At 40.3% G+C, this 16,934-nt stretch overlaps 1 protein-coding gene across 2 annotated transcripts; it reads right to left on the bottom strand.

The window, feature by feature from the left end:
* Positions 1 to 379: 379 nt before the first annotated feature.
* Positions 380 to 8,859, bottom strand: HAUS3 (HAUS augmin like complex subunit 3). 2 transcript variants are annotated; one of them, XM_049835332.1, is made up of 5 exons: positions 8,803 to 8,859; positions 6,323 to 7,360; positions 4,809 to 5,245; positions 3,091 to 3,319; positions 380 to 1,797 (listed from the first exon to the last, which is right to left on the bottom strand). In XM_049835332.1, exons 2-5 carry the CDS (start codon positions 7,238 to 7,240, stop codon positions 1,531 to 1,533), a joined length of 1,851 nt encoding a protein of 616 aa, XP_049691289.1. In that variant the 5' UTR covers positions 7,241 to 7,360; positions 8,803 to 8,859; the 3' UTR covers positions 380 to 1,530. The 2 variants fall into 2 exon arrangements, with proteins under 2 accessions (XP_049691289.1, XP_049691279.1); XM_049835322.1 differs by lacking the exon at positions 8,803 to 8,859 and having other exon boundaries at positions 6,323 to 8,721.
* Positions 8,860 to 16,934: the final 8,075 nt, after the last annotated feature.

Raw genomic sequence — 16,934 nt, 5'->3', positions numbered from 1 at the left:
ATACCATAGGCAGATTGCAAGTTTGAATGCTTACAAGTACAAAAATTTGTGTCCAGATCCAAAGAGGAACATCCATCAGGCTGCATTAGTATTGGCTACACCTATCTAGCTCAAATTCTATAGTAACCATGCAAAAGGGAGAGATAGGCAGAATGGCTTTCTTTTCCCTGATATTCCAGGAGTCAGAAGTATAATCTTTCTCCACGCACAACTCCTCCTAACTTTTATAATTAAGAGTAACACTTCTTTCCTAGAGAGGGCAAAACTACTCCCTGACTTCTCAAGGTGGGAAGCAGCAGCCTTAAAGCTTCAGGGGCATATCAAAATGAGAACCTAGCAGACTACATATAAACAAGACACTGTGCATGAGAATACACCCAAAACCAACACACAGATTTACCATAAATACTGACAACACTGAACTGAATTTACTGTGTTTGGCATTTAATAATAAACACAAAGTGTAGAGTTAAGCAGCATGAAATCCACCTATAATGACATCCAACCAGTAAGTTAAAAAAAATTTAAACATTTAAAAATAAGTTATACTCACGTAAGTTAAAAGTCTACCATTAGAATAGTTTTAACACTACTGTTACTGAAGTTAAAGCTAATTTATTAACCCTCATCAATATCTACAATGCTTGAAAGAAAGCACAGATGATCCCATCAAAATATTAAAGACTGGACATTATCATAATATAAAAGCCTATTTAGTTCCATTGGTGTATTAGGAAGCTATATAAAAATTTGATAAACTGTCTAACAATAGATATGAAAGCAGAAGTATGAAAGCATCAGGACACTGAATTGAAATGCCTATCATTATAAGTAATAGAGCAAACTCAGAAGTCCAAACAGTAAATTTAAAATTCTTTTTCTTTGAAGAGCGCAGTGTTAAGTATAGACTGGTTGCAACAGAGAAGATAGGCTGTAAGTTAAATTAAGAGATACCAGAATGGTCTTAAAACAGATGGTCTTCATACTTGAGACAGATTCTGGTACATATTCCAATGCATTTTTAACAAAACCAAATCTTCTTTGGAGAACTCTAAGGGAAACAATCATGGAATATCTGCCTTGGAGACCTCTCCTCTTCAGAAAGAACACATTACATTCATGTTCCAAAATCTGGAATGCCTTCTCCACATTTATTTTTCAGTTCACATATCAAAGGTTCTTAGCATGCAAGAAAACTTATCTCAAGGGTAGGAAATGTTCCTTTTTGTGCTATGCTGTGTGCAGTGGAAATCAACATACGGACTAGCAGAAGAGCAGCCTGAATGTAATTCATTCAACCAACATATTACTTCATATCAAAGGACTTTAACAAAACTAAGATTTGAACTTGCCGGGCAGATGCCAAAAGCCATAAAGCAGCATACAATCCAAACTTGGTAATCGTGGCAGCTAAACATAACATTGCAATGATAGATAAATGTTAGCCTTGATAAGCTAATACTTATCATTCCATAAACCTGTAGACAGTTTACATTAACATGCTTTCCTTTCTTAAAAGTACACTGAAGATTAAACATTAAGAACTCCACTGGTGGTGAAATTAGAATCTTCCAGACAGCTAGCTTTAGCTTCAGACTGCTGCTCAAGCTCTTCCACCATCTCTTTCAAGCGGTCTTCATCTTTGAAAAAATACACATACAAATTTCTTTCCATCTGAAGCAGCTTATTGGACTCTAAAAAGTTTCTCTTTGACTTCACGTCAGCAATCAAATCCATAAGGAGTTGATTTAGTTTATTTAAATCAACTTCCAGTTGATGAAACTGCTCAGTAAGTTCCTAACAAAAAATACAAGACAAAAAATTATTACCTTTATATTGTTAATACGCTAGCTGAACTAGAAATATAAAAGTTTTTTGCTTTTGGAAACCAGTTTCTTTTGAATAGAAACACAGGTGGTAAGTGACTCCATTCCAGCTATCTAACTTTTGAGCTCCCTGTTATGGTACTTGCATCAGGTTATGAAAATGTAATTTCATTTACTTTTTTACTAAACCAGATGAGTTAAGAACATAAATATCTAGCCCTCAATGAGATAGACGGTTGAATGACATTTTCACTCAATTACAAGTTTTTGTATCTAGTCAAATCTTAAAAGGGAACAAAAACACCACAACAAAGCCAATTTAATTTTAAAATTAAATCATTAATTACCAGCTACAATCTTCCCAACTATCATTCCTATGATAGTTCAGTGTAAGCAGGCTCATCATCTACTTGCACATTATTTCCTTATTAAAGGAACTACTTTTCTTCATAAACAGTATGGTTTAAGAGGTAACTGGAATCAACAGAAAGGTATTTGCTTGATTTAATAACGTGTAATCCCTAAATACACATTGTTCCAATTACAAAGTTTCATTTTTGTTAAAAACTGTTCTGTATGTTGCAAATTCACTTCACAGATGGAAGTGTTAAATACATTTTCATGTAGTTAACCTAGGAAGTATTATGTAACAGAAGACATCCCTCAATCCACTTTTGAGATACCTACAATTATTTTTTAAGTATAACAAATGGCATTTTACGAACTCTATTCCCATTTAAAAGAGGCTCTAAACCCAACACCTGGGAGCTCTGTAGCAGGACTGTCTTACTACAACTGTCCTTCAAAAATCTGATATTCTTATTTTGTCCAAGTCAGCCACCCAAGGCCAGGCTTTTTAATGGGCCAAACCATACTATTCAGGTATTACAGGTAATGGGGAAAAAAACCCATCTGAAATAAAGGGAAATTTAAGCAAATTTTCCAGTGACACCATATCCAAATGACATATTTCCCACACCATAAACTTACTAGTAATACATGACTATATATGCCTTTGAAAGAAATTAAAGGTTAGATGCAACGATTTGCTCAGAAACAAAAAATTATCACGTGCCAACATTTATAAAATCTAACATTTGCTAAAAACAATGTAAATACTGAGCCCATCATCATTATGCTAATAAATCTGTTGCTGATGTGGGAGCCAGTTTGTGCGTCTACAGCCTTCATACAACATTTCTCTCAGTAAAAAAAAAATTACACAGGTTAATGCAATAATTTTAATAACCAGATAAGGGCTTACCCGACTACTAAGCTGTATTTGATTTCCTCCACAATACAGAACATCGTGAAGGCTATCTACATCACTTTTTAGCTTGGAGAAAAGGAGAGACTGTTCTTGAGAAGATGCTGCTATCTGATCTTGTACTGTAGCACAGTCCTGCTTTAACTTCTGAGCCATCTGCTCCAGGCTTTTGTATGTTTTAAACAATTGTTGTTTTTTATTTGCTCCTTCCAGAAGCTGATATAGCCTGTAACAAATGAAGTTAGACACAGAAGCATTTTTAAGTTTCCTAAGCACTCCTGTTATTATTAATCAAGAGAAGATGTTCATGTTGAGAAGTCAGAGGACTAGTAAAGGACAGTACTGCTCAGGATACTCTTACTACACTACTGTATCTCCCACTGATCTTGTGATTCTATCCATATATAGCTGGTATGTGATTAATAGGACTCCAAAATATTTCAATATTAAATTAACAGCAATGAAATACTAGAGTAACAGTTAGCAAGTACACAATGAATGCAAATAGAATTGGACAATGTGCTTTTGCCAACTGTTTCCCAACATTTCAAGGACTGCAAGGTAAGATACAATTTTTTTTTTAAGTGCTGAAAAACAGCAGACTTCAATGACCAATGAGAAGTAAGAGCAATCTTTATAGCCTTTTCAAGCTTACTGGAGTATTTCCCATTTTCTATCTATGGAGAGACTGCTAAGAATTCTCCAATTAGTTACGAGTCATGCAAAAGGCAGCAATACCTGCTGTACCAAACTGTACCCTCACACTGCATCAGGAAGAGTCTCATACAATTACAGATAACTTTGCTTGGTTGCTACTACCACCTCTGCATATTAAAATCTTTCGTTGAGCCCCAATACAGAATCAGATTGGCTTTAATAAGAGGAAGAGCTATATTTCAAAAGTAACTGAGTTTAAAAATGTTACAAGTTGCCAACGTAAATACAAACCAGAGTTAAATTAATGCTGCCTAATTCTTGCAGTTATTCACTGTGCAACACCATACTCAGCTACCACTTAACAATTATTAAAAAACACTTAAAGCACCATTTTGAAGAAGGAGGAAAAGTCTGACATTAACACACCTATAATTATACAACACACCTCATCAAAAGGTGTAGAGTCTTGAAGTGACAGCCAACACAGCACACATTCCTACTATATCATCTGAGCTACGAAACCACACCTCTACGTGGGTGACAGAACACTGACACAAAGGGCAAATCAAGCAGTAAAAATGAGCTAAACATGTTTCATATATTGAAGGAGTCATTCCTCTTCTCTACCACATGGGGGATTTTGCAGGCTAAGCTGATGAGGCCATGCATATGACCTGGCAAATCACTATTACTAACAGCTCTCTACATCTATAGTTCTAGAATAACTTTCTAGAGGTCCTAGATCAGGGCACTGTAAGACAGGTTTGGCTTTAAACCTTCATTATATTCTGGATATTGCTTAGGAATGCTTCAGCAATATTAACAAGATGGATAACTGAACAGTTTTTCCTCAGGCAAACCTGAAAAGAATTTCAAAGGATAAGCAAGAGGCAAGTCTCGTATCATGAAGGCTTCAGTTCTGGAGAATTCAAAATACTAACTAGCTATAGTGAGTAACTAAGAACTTAGCAACAGAAAAGGCTTAGGCAAGCTAAGCCTTTATCTCCCCAGTATTATCTCAAAGTAAGTCAAAGTTCAATAGTGACTATAACACTTACCTGCAAGAGAAACCATCTTTTGAACTAATAATGTTTCTTGGCTTCACATGTTGAGTTCGCTCAGTTATCACCTGTAGTCTCTGTTGCAACTCGTTATTGCTCTGTTTCAGAGATTCTACCAAATTCTCAAGTTGACAGCAGATCTCCTTATGTTTCTTCAACTCCATTTCATGGGCTAGCTCAATAAGTTCAAATGATGCTTTCTGTCTTACCAAATGCCTGCATATTTCATCTTGACTTGAAGCATAATGGTCCTGCTGAGCAATCTGATGATCCAGGTACGCTTTCACCACTGGCGCGCTCAAAAGTCGTGCATTCTCTTTCAGAAGGGGAAGGAGCTCTTCATTGTTTATCTGAGTTATATCTTGTTTAATTGTTGAAATTTCATAATTTAAACTAGATATTTTAGCATCGAGGTTTTCTTGTTTTCCAATATCCTGCATAAAACAAAGTATTTGTCCATTTCTTCATGGTTTCCTCCAAGCCACTTCCCTAACACATTTCTTCAGTTCACACAAGATTCACATATATATGGTACGTTAAAATCACTGCATCTTTTGTATCTACAAAATTAAATGAAAACTCCACAAGCAGTTTTACAGAAGTTTACAACATAAGGCAAACACAGATTTACAAGTAGATATCAAATAAACATGTCTGAATAAGTAGTAATTTCATTCTATTGCAAGGCCAGGAAACAGTTTATCATGTTAAAAATAGAAGAGCTGTATTTTCCTTAGCAACCAGCTTTCAAGCATGTCTAACTGAAATCTCACATGCAAACATAATTTTACATATTCAATCAGATGACTATCAACACTGCTATCAGAATCAATCTTTTTCAAATGACTCTAATCAATCAAGTCGTATATGCTAGTCATCCATAAACGAAAATATACAAACTGACATGATGCCACAAGTTATTCCATGACTGGCATAAGCTATTATTTTTCCTTCAGTTATGATTTCTTCACATTCTTAAATTCTAGTACCCATATCTGCCTGTCACTCACTTGTTAAGAGATTTCTGGGGCTTCAACTATCAGATTCATTTACAAATACTTGAGTTTCAAAAGAGCCAGTGAACTAAAAATTTAAGGTTATGCTACAGAATATAAACAGGAATACATTTATGATATTAGCTCCTCAATACCACAAAATTTCAACCGAAGTTAAGCTTTTTTTGTTGTACAAAGATCTAAGAGCCAGTTATAATTCAAAATTTCAAAGTTAAACTAAACTAGAAAGGTACTACTAAGTTCCAGGTTTTTTAAGGTAGTAACTCTGGAAAGTAGAATTAAAGATACTCTGCCATACTGAAGAGTTTCTAACTATAAAAACTGGAGCTACTTCACAAAAGGAGTTTTGTGAGCAACACTAAAACTTCATAAAAGTACAATTTCTCTATGTAAAAATAGTTGAAGTAACAATAACTCAGCAATTCCTTTTACTAGATCCAGTTGAACACACCTGCCTGTTTAAAACTCCACTACCTTCTACCTTTTGTGGCTTACCTTGTTGTCCAAGGACTGCAGCATGCTTTCCGCGCATTTTATAGCCAAATTCATGCTCTCCTCTTTAGCTTGCATCTGAATTAGCTGATGTTGAGCACAAATATATGCTGTCTGGAGCCTGGCCATCTCTTGACTATCTTCGCAAACTTCATTAGTCTTGTCACAAGCAACTTCCTTGCTTATATCTGCAAGCTGAAAGCTGCCTTCATGTGAATCTTCAACCCATTCAGACATACCCTGATAAAAATGGGTTTTTATGTATGAGGTAAGTGCTGCAGTGCTTTGTTCTTCCTGAGACAAATACTTGTCCAAAGAAAGTTGGGAAAAAAACACTGGATGCAGGCCTGGCCCTTGTTCTGAATCTGAAGCAGTGAAGAAAGAGGCCAATTTCTTAGCTGCATCCGTAAGAGACAGCAGTTCATTATTAAGCTTAGTATTTGCTGCAGTAAACACTTCCAGTCCTTCTTTCAAATCTTTATGTGCTGCTTCCTCTCTGCTTTTTAATGTTTGTAACATATGGCTGTTTACAGAAACCATCATTTGAAGCTTATTATGCCGATGAATTTGAAGTTTTTTTAACTTCTGAAGAGCTTGAAGCTCATCCTCTGATTTCTTCAGTTCCTCCTCCTCCTCCTCTCGGCTACTGTACTTTGAATCCACGGGCTTCAAGGTTTTAAGGACCTCATCCAGTGCATTTCCTTCCAAAATGGGCTTACCAGACTGAAGAAGATTATCAAAATCTTGCAGTTCTTTTTCAGATACCACATGCTGTTCATTTACATTTCCACAAAACCACTCCAGAAATGAATTGTCTTCCAAAGACTCAAACAGCCAATCAAAATCTTCTCCATTAAGCTCATCGACTTTTGGATATCCAATTTTCTTAAGAGTTTCCACAAAATCATTTCCACAGCTCATTGTTAAAATATTTTTTGTAAGCAGAAAAGATCCAAATACATGAAAAAAATCTGGGGTATTATTCCAGTTGTAATTTTTCTGTCATTTAAAATGAATATTCTGTATTTTAACAAAAAGAGTCTGCACAGGAAAAAGGAAATGTCAGATCACACCAGAAAACTGAATGCTGTTCTGGATCAGAGTGGCTATTCAAAGATTAGAAAACAATTTTTATTTCAGGGATATCTTAATATATTATGTTCACCAGATCAGGACACGTATTTTTACACCAATTAAATCCCTTATCTTTGCAACCACGTTTTTCCTTAATTCACATAAATTTACTAATAAAATAGAATACTACTATTAATTTAAAAGCGACAGGTATAAATATTGAGTACTTCATTGGCCTGCAAAAGTGATTTACTTGTACAGTTTTCCTCACATTAAACAAAAAAAACCACCCACAATCATTGTAACTCTTCCAAAACGAGAGGAGCTTTCAGCTTGTTCTAAAAACAAAACTACAGTGATGTTACACTGCACTTCAAGATCTTGCTTATGAAGATTTTTTTACTTCAGCAGCAGGCAGAATCTTCTCTTCTAAACCTTAAAGTTTCCTCTGAAAATGGAACAAGAAATCCTTTAACATAAAAATATCTCAACATAATGATGTATTTTTGACGGATTATAAAAAAATAAAATTAAGTTAAGGTCAGTGTAAATACTCCTGTGAAAGTAGTCACAACCTAAAAGTTACAAGAAAAAGGAGTTTCCCAGCAAACAAATAATCAGCTTTGGGATCCTAAAGTGTGTGCAACAGACAGCAAATAGGACAAATTATCAATAAAGTCAGGAGGCCTTGTCTTCAATACTCCGTTAATACCCAGGGTTTGTTTGTTTTGTTTTTGTTTTTTTTTTTTTTTAGTTTAGTATTACTTAATACTTTGTTTCTAGAACATACATTCCACCAGAACACCTCGCTTTGCCAGCCGGCCTGGAGGGCATATATGCTGAACAAGTAAGCATATCCTTTTAAAATTCTGTGTGTATTTGATTTAGCTTAGTTACAGATTATACAAGAAATAGACTTTGTTATGCAAATTTCATGTCACAAGGCAGCCTTCCAACTGCCCTCTGCCTTCCATGCTAAAAAAGGGCTGTCGCCAAAATAAATAAATAAAAAGGAGCGCACATAGCCTTCTGTACGTGTACGCAGGCCACGAAGGCACGCCGACACTGCCGCTCAACCCGCCGTCAGACACCACCGACAGCATCCCTCGGGCCCCTGAGGGAGCCACCCGCCACCCCCGTCCGCAGCGCGGGGTCGCCCGACCACCACATCCCGCCCCGCCCGCCCGAGCGGGGCCCTCGGGGGGCTTCCTCCCAGAGCCGACGAGCCCAAACGCCCGCCGGCCAAGTCCCAACTCCGGGGCGGCTGCTACCTGCAGCCCTCCCAAAGGGGTCTCGGCCAAGAGCCGCCCCGGAGCAGGACAGGGCAGGACGAGGAGACGGAGGGGAGAGGCTGTCCCCTCCACCCCCCGGCGCGGGCGAGCCCCCACCCCGCACCGCCCGATACTCACCACAGCGCTCTGCCTCAGCCACTGCTCGGAGGGGAGGGGAGGGGGAGAGAGGGAGAGGGGGGGGGGGGGGAGAGAGAGAGAGAGAGAGGGGGACGCAGAAAATGGCGGGAAGACCGAGGAAGCGCGTCGGCAGCGTCCCCGCCCCAGGGAGAGGGAGCCGGGCCCGAGCCCCGCGCGGAGGGGGGGCGGGGCCGCCGGCCGTTAGGGCGCCAACGGCTCGAAACGCCCGCCACGCGCTACTCTCGCGCGGCCTCCCCGCCGCCCAGGGCCGCCCCGCGCCGCCGCTCGGCCGCCGACTGCGCCTGCGCGCGTGCTCCTCGCCCCTCCCTCCTCCCGCACAGGCGCCCGCCTCGCGCTAACGGGGGAAGAAGGGGCCTGCGCGGCGGGGGGTTGGCCGGCGCCGGCCCGCTGACCAGTGACGTCACGCGGCTCCACAGGGAGCGGGGGCGGGGTCTGGGCGGCGGGGCCGTCCCTCACCTCAGGGGCCGTCCCTCACCTGAGGGCCGGTCGGCTGAGGGGCGGCGCTCCCGGTTTTTCGCTTCACTCCGCTCCCCTCCGCCGTAGCCTGTCATTTTTCTGGGGCCCGTTGCTCCCGGGAGGGAGAGGACGGGGGAGACCTGACTACGATTTGACGTTGCTCAGCTTGGACCAAAACCGGGACTCAGACGCGTGTGGCCACCAGCCTCCCCGAAGCTTGGAGACGGGGCTAATGGTGGCCACTTCTACCAGTCCTGTGTCCACAGTTGCTGTATTCGTGGTTCATCCCTGCTTAGTCCTTTTAGCATTTTTTCATGGACTTTATGTCCATGAATTTGCCTAATGCCTTTTTGAACCTGCTCATAACTCCCCAGAACTCTCAAGGCAACAAATTCCAAAACGTCACTAGCTGCTGCTTAAAAAAGCACTTTCTTAGTTGTTTTTTAACCCTCTCCTAATCCCATCAAATGACCCCCAGCTCTAGCATTGCAGGATTTGGTGAATATCACCTCTGCATTTACCTTACCTGTGGCCTTCGTAGCAATTTAGAAACCACCAGTACATTTCCCTCCAGCTTTGTCTTCCCCAGTTTGGAGAGCTCCAAAATTTGGCCTCTAAAGCAAGCTCTCCATTTCCTCAACGATTTCAGTTGCCCTCTTCTGTGCCATCGCCGTGCCTTGCTTGAGGTGCAGAGACAAGACTGCACACAGACCTCAAGGTTTTCTACAAAACCCTTCTTTCTAACACCTTTCCTTACGGTGCTCCCTGTTTTCTTGGCTCTTCGGCTGCTGCTCCCACGGAGCCACCAGAAAGCTCTCGGCAATGGTCGTGGGACCTCTTCAGCATTGTGAGGACTGGTTCTGGGTTGAGTGTCATGTAAACTTTTCACTAAGGCTTTGAGCATCCTTTATCAGCCGCTCCTTGAGTTTAGTCGTCTTCGTTTCCTGTTTACGCTTTGCGTGCCACGTTTTTCTGGGCTTCCTTACTTGCCTCGTGATAGCCTCCTTAACTTTCTCATTGAGTTGTGCAGGGGGGAGGTTTGGGCTACCATTTTCTATTTGTGTCAGACATTTTACCTGGGCTTCTCGTACGCTGTTTTTTTAAGCCTTCTGGGTGTATGTAGGCTTCTTGCTTTTGAACTGCTCATTTTAAGTTTTCGGGCATTCTTCCCCATTTTTGCATAGGTCATTTTCTTTAAACTGAGTATCCGTTTGCTTTATTTGTCTTGCTCTCTTCTTACAGTGTTAAGCTTAATTATATTGCGGTTGCCACTATGGAGCAGCTCACCCACTAATAGCTCTTGAATTAGATCCTCTGCACTGCTGAAGACTAAATTCAGAATGGCGTTTTTTTCTTGTGGTTTCTAAGGCCAGTTATTCTAGAAAGAAATCATTGATTGCATCCAGAAATGTTATCTGCATATTTCACCCTGATGAGACATTGACCCAGTCTGTATGTGGGTGGCTGAGCCCTCCTACTACATGTCCTAAATGTGCAGCTTCTCTAATCTCACTTAATGCAATTGTTGAAATGAATCAACACGGGGAAATGAGCAACCTTGCCGCTCAGCACAGCTAAGACTAACTCACAGGAGGTTTTCTACATCAAAATCATCACTTTTATGGCCTGCAAAGTGCATTATGTTGATTCCTGGTATAATGTGGTCTGTGCAAGACACCTTTAAATTAAACCCTGAACTGGCAATGGGTTCTCATGGGTAAAAAGAGCTGTAGTGTTGAATTCCTCCCCATCAGATTACAGCCTGATATGCAGCTGCAATTTTGGCTAGCTGAAGTTTTCAAATTGTCTTGCAGATAAAGTTCATTGCGTCTTTCCGATGAGGAAGGAACAAAAGCATTCACTAGCTTATTTCATAAGACTATGCTGTTTCAGTTCAGTCAGTTACTAAAATCAACTTCTCCTACAGTAGTATTTTGGAGGCTTGTGCTTCACAGTATTGGCTGTTTTTCAAATTTCATAAATATCAGTGTTACTCACGTAAAAAATACCTGAGTAAAAGCAAATTTTAAACACCTAGAAAACTTTCTAAAATTCTCCTGTCCTGAGAGCAATTCATCTTAGGCAAAAGAAGACACATCTGATAAAACATTGTCTGTCTTTTGGCTATCAAATTGTCTATCTGGATTGCTGCAACTAATGCCTTCAGTTCCCTGTGTGACCGGTTCCTCTCCCTCTTTGCAGACTCACACGCATACGATGTCCCACCTCCCTCGTGGCCTTTCACAAAACCTACATCCCCATCTGTTTATCTGGGCAAGCAGGACTATATGCTCATCCTGTAGCTGGTTTGGAGCTACATGCGTGCTGGTCAGTAGCCACTGCTCAAAAACAGTGAACAGCTCAACTGGACCAGCCTTTGGGAAAGGACAGTGCATGAAATAGTTTGTTTCTCTTTCTACTCAGACATGGAATTTTCCTGGAAGTTTTCACCGCAGATTATCGTTGCAGCCTCCATCCTATCTCAGCTTTGTCAAATTTGGTGAAAATTAGCCTGAAGGTTCAAAAGTTATCAAGGAAGGGAGGAGGGGAACAGATGGACGAAAGAGGAGTTGACAGACAGCATGATCTCATAATCCCCACTGGCATAGGAATTCAGGCTAGAATTGAAATATTTTAGGGCAGAACATTGTGCACTTAAAACTCTCATTTTGAAAGAACAAGCCTCTAATGTGAAACAAATTTTCATTTGTTAGGCCATCCATCGGCTTTTAGGGCAGAGATTAAACAACAGACTTCCCCTACAAACGAGCTGCAAACATATCTTTGAAATTTCCTACAGCCCCTTTCCCCACCCAACTGCAGCCCCATGTGCTTCAGTGTTTGCTTTTGCAGCTCCTTTTGTATCAAGATTGTTTTTCTCCAATTCATTTTTTCTTGGTTGTTTTTAGTCAAAACATAAAGGCTTACCTTACCCTTTTTTTCCATTCTAGGAGCAGTTGTTTTGCATCTGTGTCTGAGAACCGGAGAGGTTGCTTAGATAGCATGTTGCCTTTACAAGCCGTTTTATGGTGGATTCCAGCAGATTAAGACATGGATGTTTCTGGAAAGATGTCTGCAAGCTCTGCACTATTCCATCAATGCCATGTTGTGTTTGTTCCACTGCAAAATATGATGTTGTTGTGACTGACACCTCAGAGAGAAGCTGTCGGTTACCCATTGGCCAAGGCTGTAAAAAACAGCCAAGGCATGCAGTTACCGCCATATAGGCATTGCAGCTGGCCAGTATAAACCCTCCCACTGGGATACATCTGCAGGTAAAAAACTCTTATAAAAATGGTTTGCTTATTACTGCCTTAGGGTTTGGTTTGGTTTTGTTGTGTGGAAAAAAACCCACACGAGAAGACACAGAAATAAGTTTTTAGCTGGTGAACTGTAACTGCATAGAAGGTTTTTCATTTTGCATCATACTGCACATCTGCTAGCAGCAGCAGGATGTTAGTGGTCCCTGCTGCAGATTGCTGGAGTAGCAACCACTCTTTGGAAACACCTTGTCCTGAAAGGTAATTCATTGCTTTAAGCAAATTTATATTCTGAATTAAGCACAGCTTTTAAAGTGCCATGTGAACTTTTATTATAACTAAGTTAGAAGACAGGAATTTGGCACCAGCTTGCTTTCTCTCACAAGCACATGTATCTTCTCTCTAGAGGAACAGTAGATTTCATTCTGAGACCTTGTATTCCCAGAAAAGCAGGTCAAAGTGATTAGTTTTCTTCAGCTTTGTTGGATTCAATGCCGTAAATATAAAGTGCCTACGTGTTTGGGGTAACTACTAACATATTAAGACACAATGATGCACAAGGTTATTTTTTTCCTAGAAAATTGTATGTCTACTCCTATGACCCTATTCTGGATTAAAACCCCTAGCAGGGCTGATCAGTCTGGCTGTCGGCAAATGGGTTATGTTTGTAAGAAATTGAACCTTAGTGTGGGAATGTACGCTAGGACTCAGCAGGAGCCTCGGCAGGGACTGTGAAGGACCAGCCTGATCCCTCCCGCTTCCTTGCTCTGCTCCCCCTCTCCCATAAATCTCCCACCGGCTCCTCCCCAGCGGGGTAGTGGTTCCTTTGCACAGCAGTGACACAGGAGACCAACCATTCAGGGGCTTTTACAGAGCTGCCTCCTCAGCCTGGGGAGCATAAAATCATAGCGGGCAAAAGGAAATCGGCCTCCTACCAGCAGCAATCTCCGCTCTTCCAAACCCAGCTCTTCTGACAGCAGTAATGCCAGCCCTCCATTGCTCCGCTGTCCGCCACACCATAATCATACCTTTCTTGCCATGCCATGGTCCTTAAAAACACTGGGTAATTCATGGTTTCTAGAATAATAATAACAACTGAGAACTTTGCCGTTGAAACCACTTTAAACTACCTCTTCTAGAGGAAGCCGATGGTTATATCAGCTTGAATTTAGTTATAATCCAAGGCTCTTTTCCATTTAAATAGGCTTTGACAAAACATTTCATCCTGATAGGCAAGGCAAGCTTCTGGAGTTCTGATATTAAATTTGAAACATCTATCATTAGCAAAATGAGGAAACTTACTTTTCTTATAAACAAATCACGACATTAAAAATGTCATAAAAGAAGCTGTACAAGTCATAAACTGTACAGGTTTTACAAAAATAGTGCCACTGCATTTGTCATAATTCTATTACCCCATGGAATTCTTTCTTGTGCTCAGAAAAGTGGTGCTGTCCCAAAATATAGCACTGCTAAAAGTTTATTACAGTTTTCTTCCTGTTGGAGATTAATTTCTAATAAGTTAGTAATGTGCTGGATTGTATTTTATGCTTATTCTGTGATAGCAGTAATTTCAAAGAAAGCCATGATAAAAAAAATAGTATGCTTTGTGCATGAATATTTTTACTGATTAAGCAGCTCAGCTTATCTGAATCAAACATAAACAAATCAACAAGCTACTTGCCATGATTTCAGCTTAAAACTACTATTCCTATATTTTTAACACATCGCTGTATTTAAGTGCAACACGCATGACAAACTGAAACAAAAACCAGTGGATGTCACACATTACAGTTGAGAGTATAACGATGCAATTTGCAAAAGCATTTCAGTTCTGTCCTTCCTCTCATTTCTCCTAGTAACAAACTAAAATGCTCATTTTTGTCTGGCTGTACATCACTTGTGATGTGACTTTCATATTCAACAAAACACACATGCAGAACTTGTAGGCTGCCTTTTAACACTTTTTTTTTTCTGTCTTGTACAGAGCTGGAATGATTTCAAGTATAATTACTTAGAACAGACACTAATGCATTTCAATTTGCACTTTGTTTTACAGGTTGGTTTGATCTGAGAAATGTAATAGTGGAAATTTATACAGCACCCATGGTTAGAGACAAATAACGTTAATGACTATTGGGGTTGCATTGGGCCAACATATATAAAAGAACTTTAGTTTAAATAGCACTCCAGCCTTCCTACCATACTATTAATTTGAATTGCTAAAATTCAGTGAGTGCCTTAAGAAATAGTCATTAAGCCTATATGTAAAGATTTGCAAAGAGGAGAAACGCTATACACACAAAACAAATGGTGAAAAGTTAAAAAAACCCTGAAAACGACAACAAGAAGGCATAAAAACTTGTATTTATATTATGATGAGATAATGATACAACACAATATTGTGTGCTACAGAATGTAGCAAGCACCATGTATGCGCATACATATGAATTGGTTCAGTAGAATACATCTCACTGACTACAAACCTTTGGCTCTGGGACCCAGTGGCTCTGGCATGGAACCCACTCAGTGACACCTTTAGGTAACAATTTAACCAGTAAGCAGCAGAAGGCTCTCTGTCAGTGCTTCACATGTACAAAAATGCCATCACTTAAAAATCCGTATTGCACAAACCCTTTCAATGACATAATTCGTGTGTAACCACATTTTACGCCTCAAAATAGAAGGAAGAAATTCTGAAATTGGAGTGCCTTCACTCTGCTTTGCCAGTGGGCAAGTCTCTGGCTGGACATGCCTCCGCAGAAATCCTTTGCAGGGATTAATCTATAATCCTTCAGGTAGAAAGAACTGCCAAGGTGACCGAATGCTTTCTGGTCTTTTCCGTTTCATATATAGCCTTCATTTTCATTCTAGGTAGTTATGCAACACACTTGGATGTTTCTTTTGCTGCTACAGATTAACAACAGTGCGTTTAATTAGTCACTTAAGCAAATTGGCTCATTTTCATCGCTGGTGAAATTAATTTCTGATGTGTTTGCCCCATTAGTATTTGCATGGAGTACAGCTCTTCCTTAGAGAGCATCTAGAGGGATTCAATTCTCCTTCCACCAATTTTGGCAAGTGCAAGTTAGTGGATTAAATATCAACACTGTTACTGGCTCTTACCACACATGACCAATGGCCTCTAATAGTTAAAAAAAAATTAATGGCTTTCTGAAAGAGTAATCTGTTTTGCAGACATTCCTTTATCAACACCATCATAAAATGAAGTGGATAAAATTAATATTACTTGATTAAAAGCTGTGATGATGTGGTTCTTTTAAAAAATGTGTTTCTTTTCCACCGGGCTGATCTGCAAGGATGAAAAATTTCACCGCTAATTACCAGTCTGCTATAAAGTTGGTAAAATGGTGAAATAATCACTTGTCACGGTAGCAGAGACTGCTGTAAATACCTCCAAGAAAAGCAGAAGTACATCCTGCGGCTAAACAAGCCCCAGGGCTCAGAACGGGAGCAGATCTGCAGGCAGAGCTTACACACACGCAACTTCACCTCTTTCCGTTTCCCAGCTCTCTTCTTCGGGCATTTAAGTTCATCCACTGAAATGGGTTATTCAGAGCGTACAGCCGGATGCTCAGAATACTGGTATTTGTCACAGTAATTTGTTTGTAGGGCAATAGAAGTAACTTTTGTCTTTAATACAAAACGATGCTAGGCTGTGTGTGCTACAGCTGAACCCATACTCATCCATGTCATGAAAAATAATACCATTTAAGGTCAGAAAAAGTCTTAATATCTTTAAGTTAGGTGCAACTTATATTAGATTTTAATTCTTTTTTTTCCACCCCAAATCATACACTAAGAAATTAGGATAGAAACTGATCTATAAACACCAGATGAAAAACTGACCTTCTCATGGATTTGAGGGGAGCCTTTTTATTTCTGCTTTAATCTGATAAAACTTATTGTGAACCAAGTTTGGTTTTCGCACAAGACAATACAAATCCGGTCTCTGGGTAGCAATGTGTTGTAGAGTTTCTACTGGCCAAATCTTGCTCTTTTCAGAAGATAAGTAAGTCGGCTGCAATGGGCCGGGGGGAGGGTACAAGTTGGGCAGAGAGAGGACAGGCGCGAAGGAGAATTCATCCTCCCAGTTGCAGTGGAGAAACTGCAGAAAAAGCTAACAATTTTAGGCTGTTTTTTTATGCCTCACTCCTGTGATGAGAGAGTACACTGACGGAGCCAGACGAAGAGCTAACCCAGGAGCAACGACGGGGCGTGGATCCTCCCGACACTTGTGTGCTGCAAGGGAAAGCCCTTCCTTTCTTCTCCCACCAGGAAACAGGCCAAACCTCTACGTCTCCATAAAAAGAACTTCTCGATGACTTCATCTCTCCAGAGCCTTTTCCACAGAGGAAGAGACCTAGCAGCCCT

This window comes from Accipiter gentilis, chromosome 3 (genome assembly GCF_929443795.1).
Source record: "Accipiter gentilis chromosome 3, bAccGen1.1, whole genome shotgun sequence".
In the NCBI taxonomy this organism is placed as follows: Eukaryota; Metazoa; Chordata; class Aves; order Accipitriformes; family Accipitridae; genus Astur; species Astur gentilis.
This window is presented reverse-complemented; position numbering and strand designations above follow the sequence as displayed.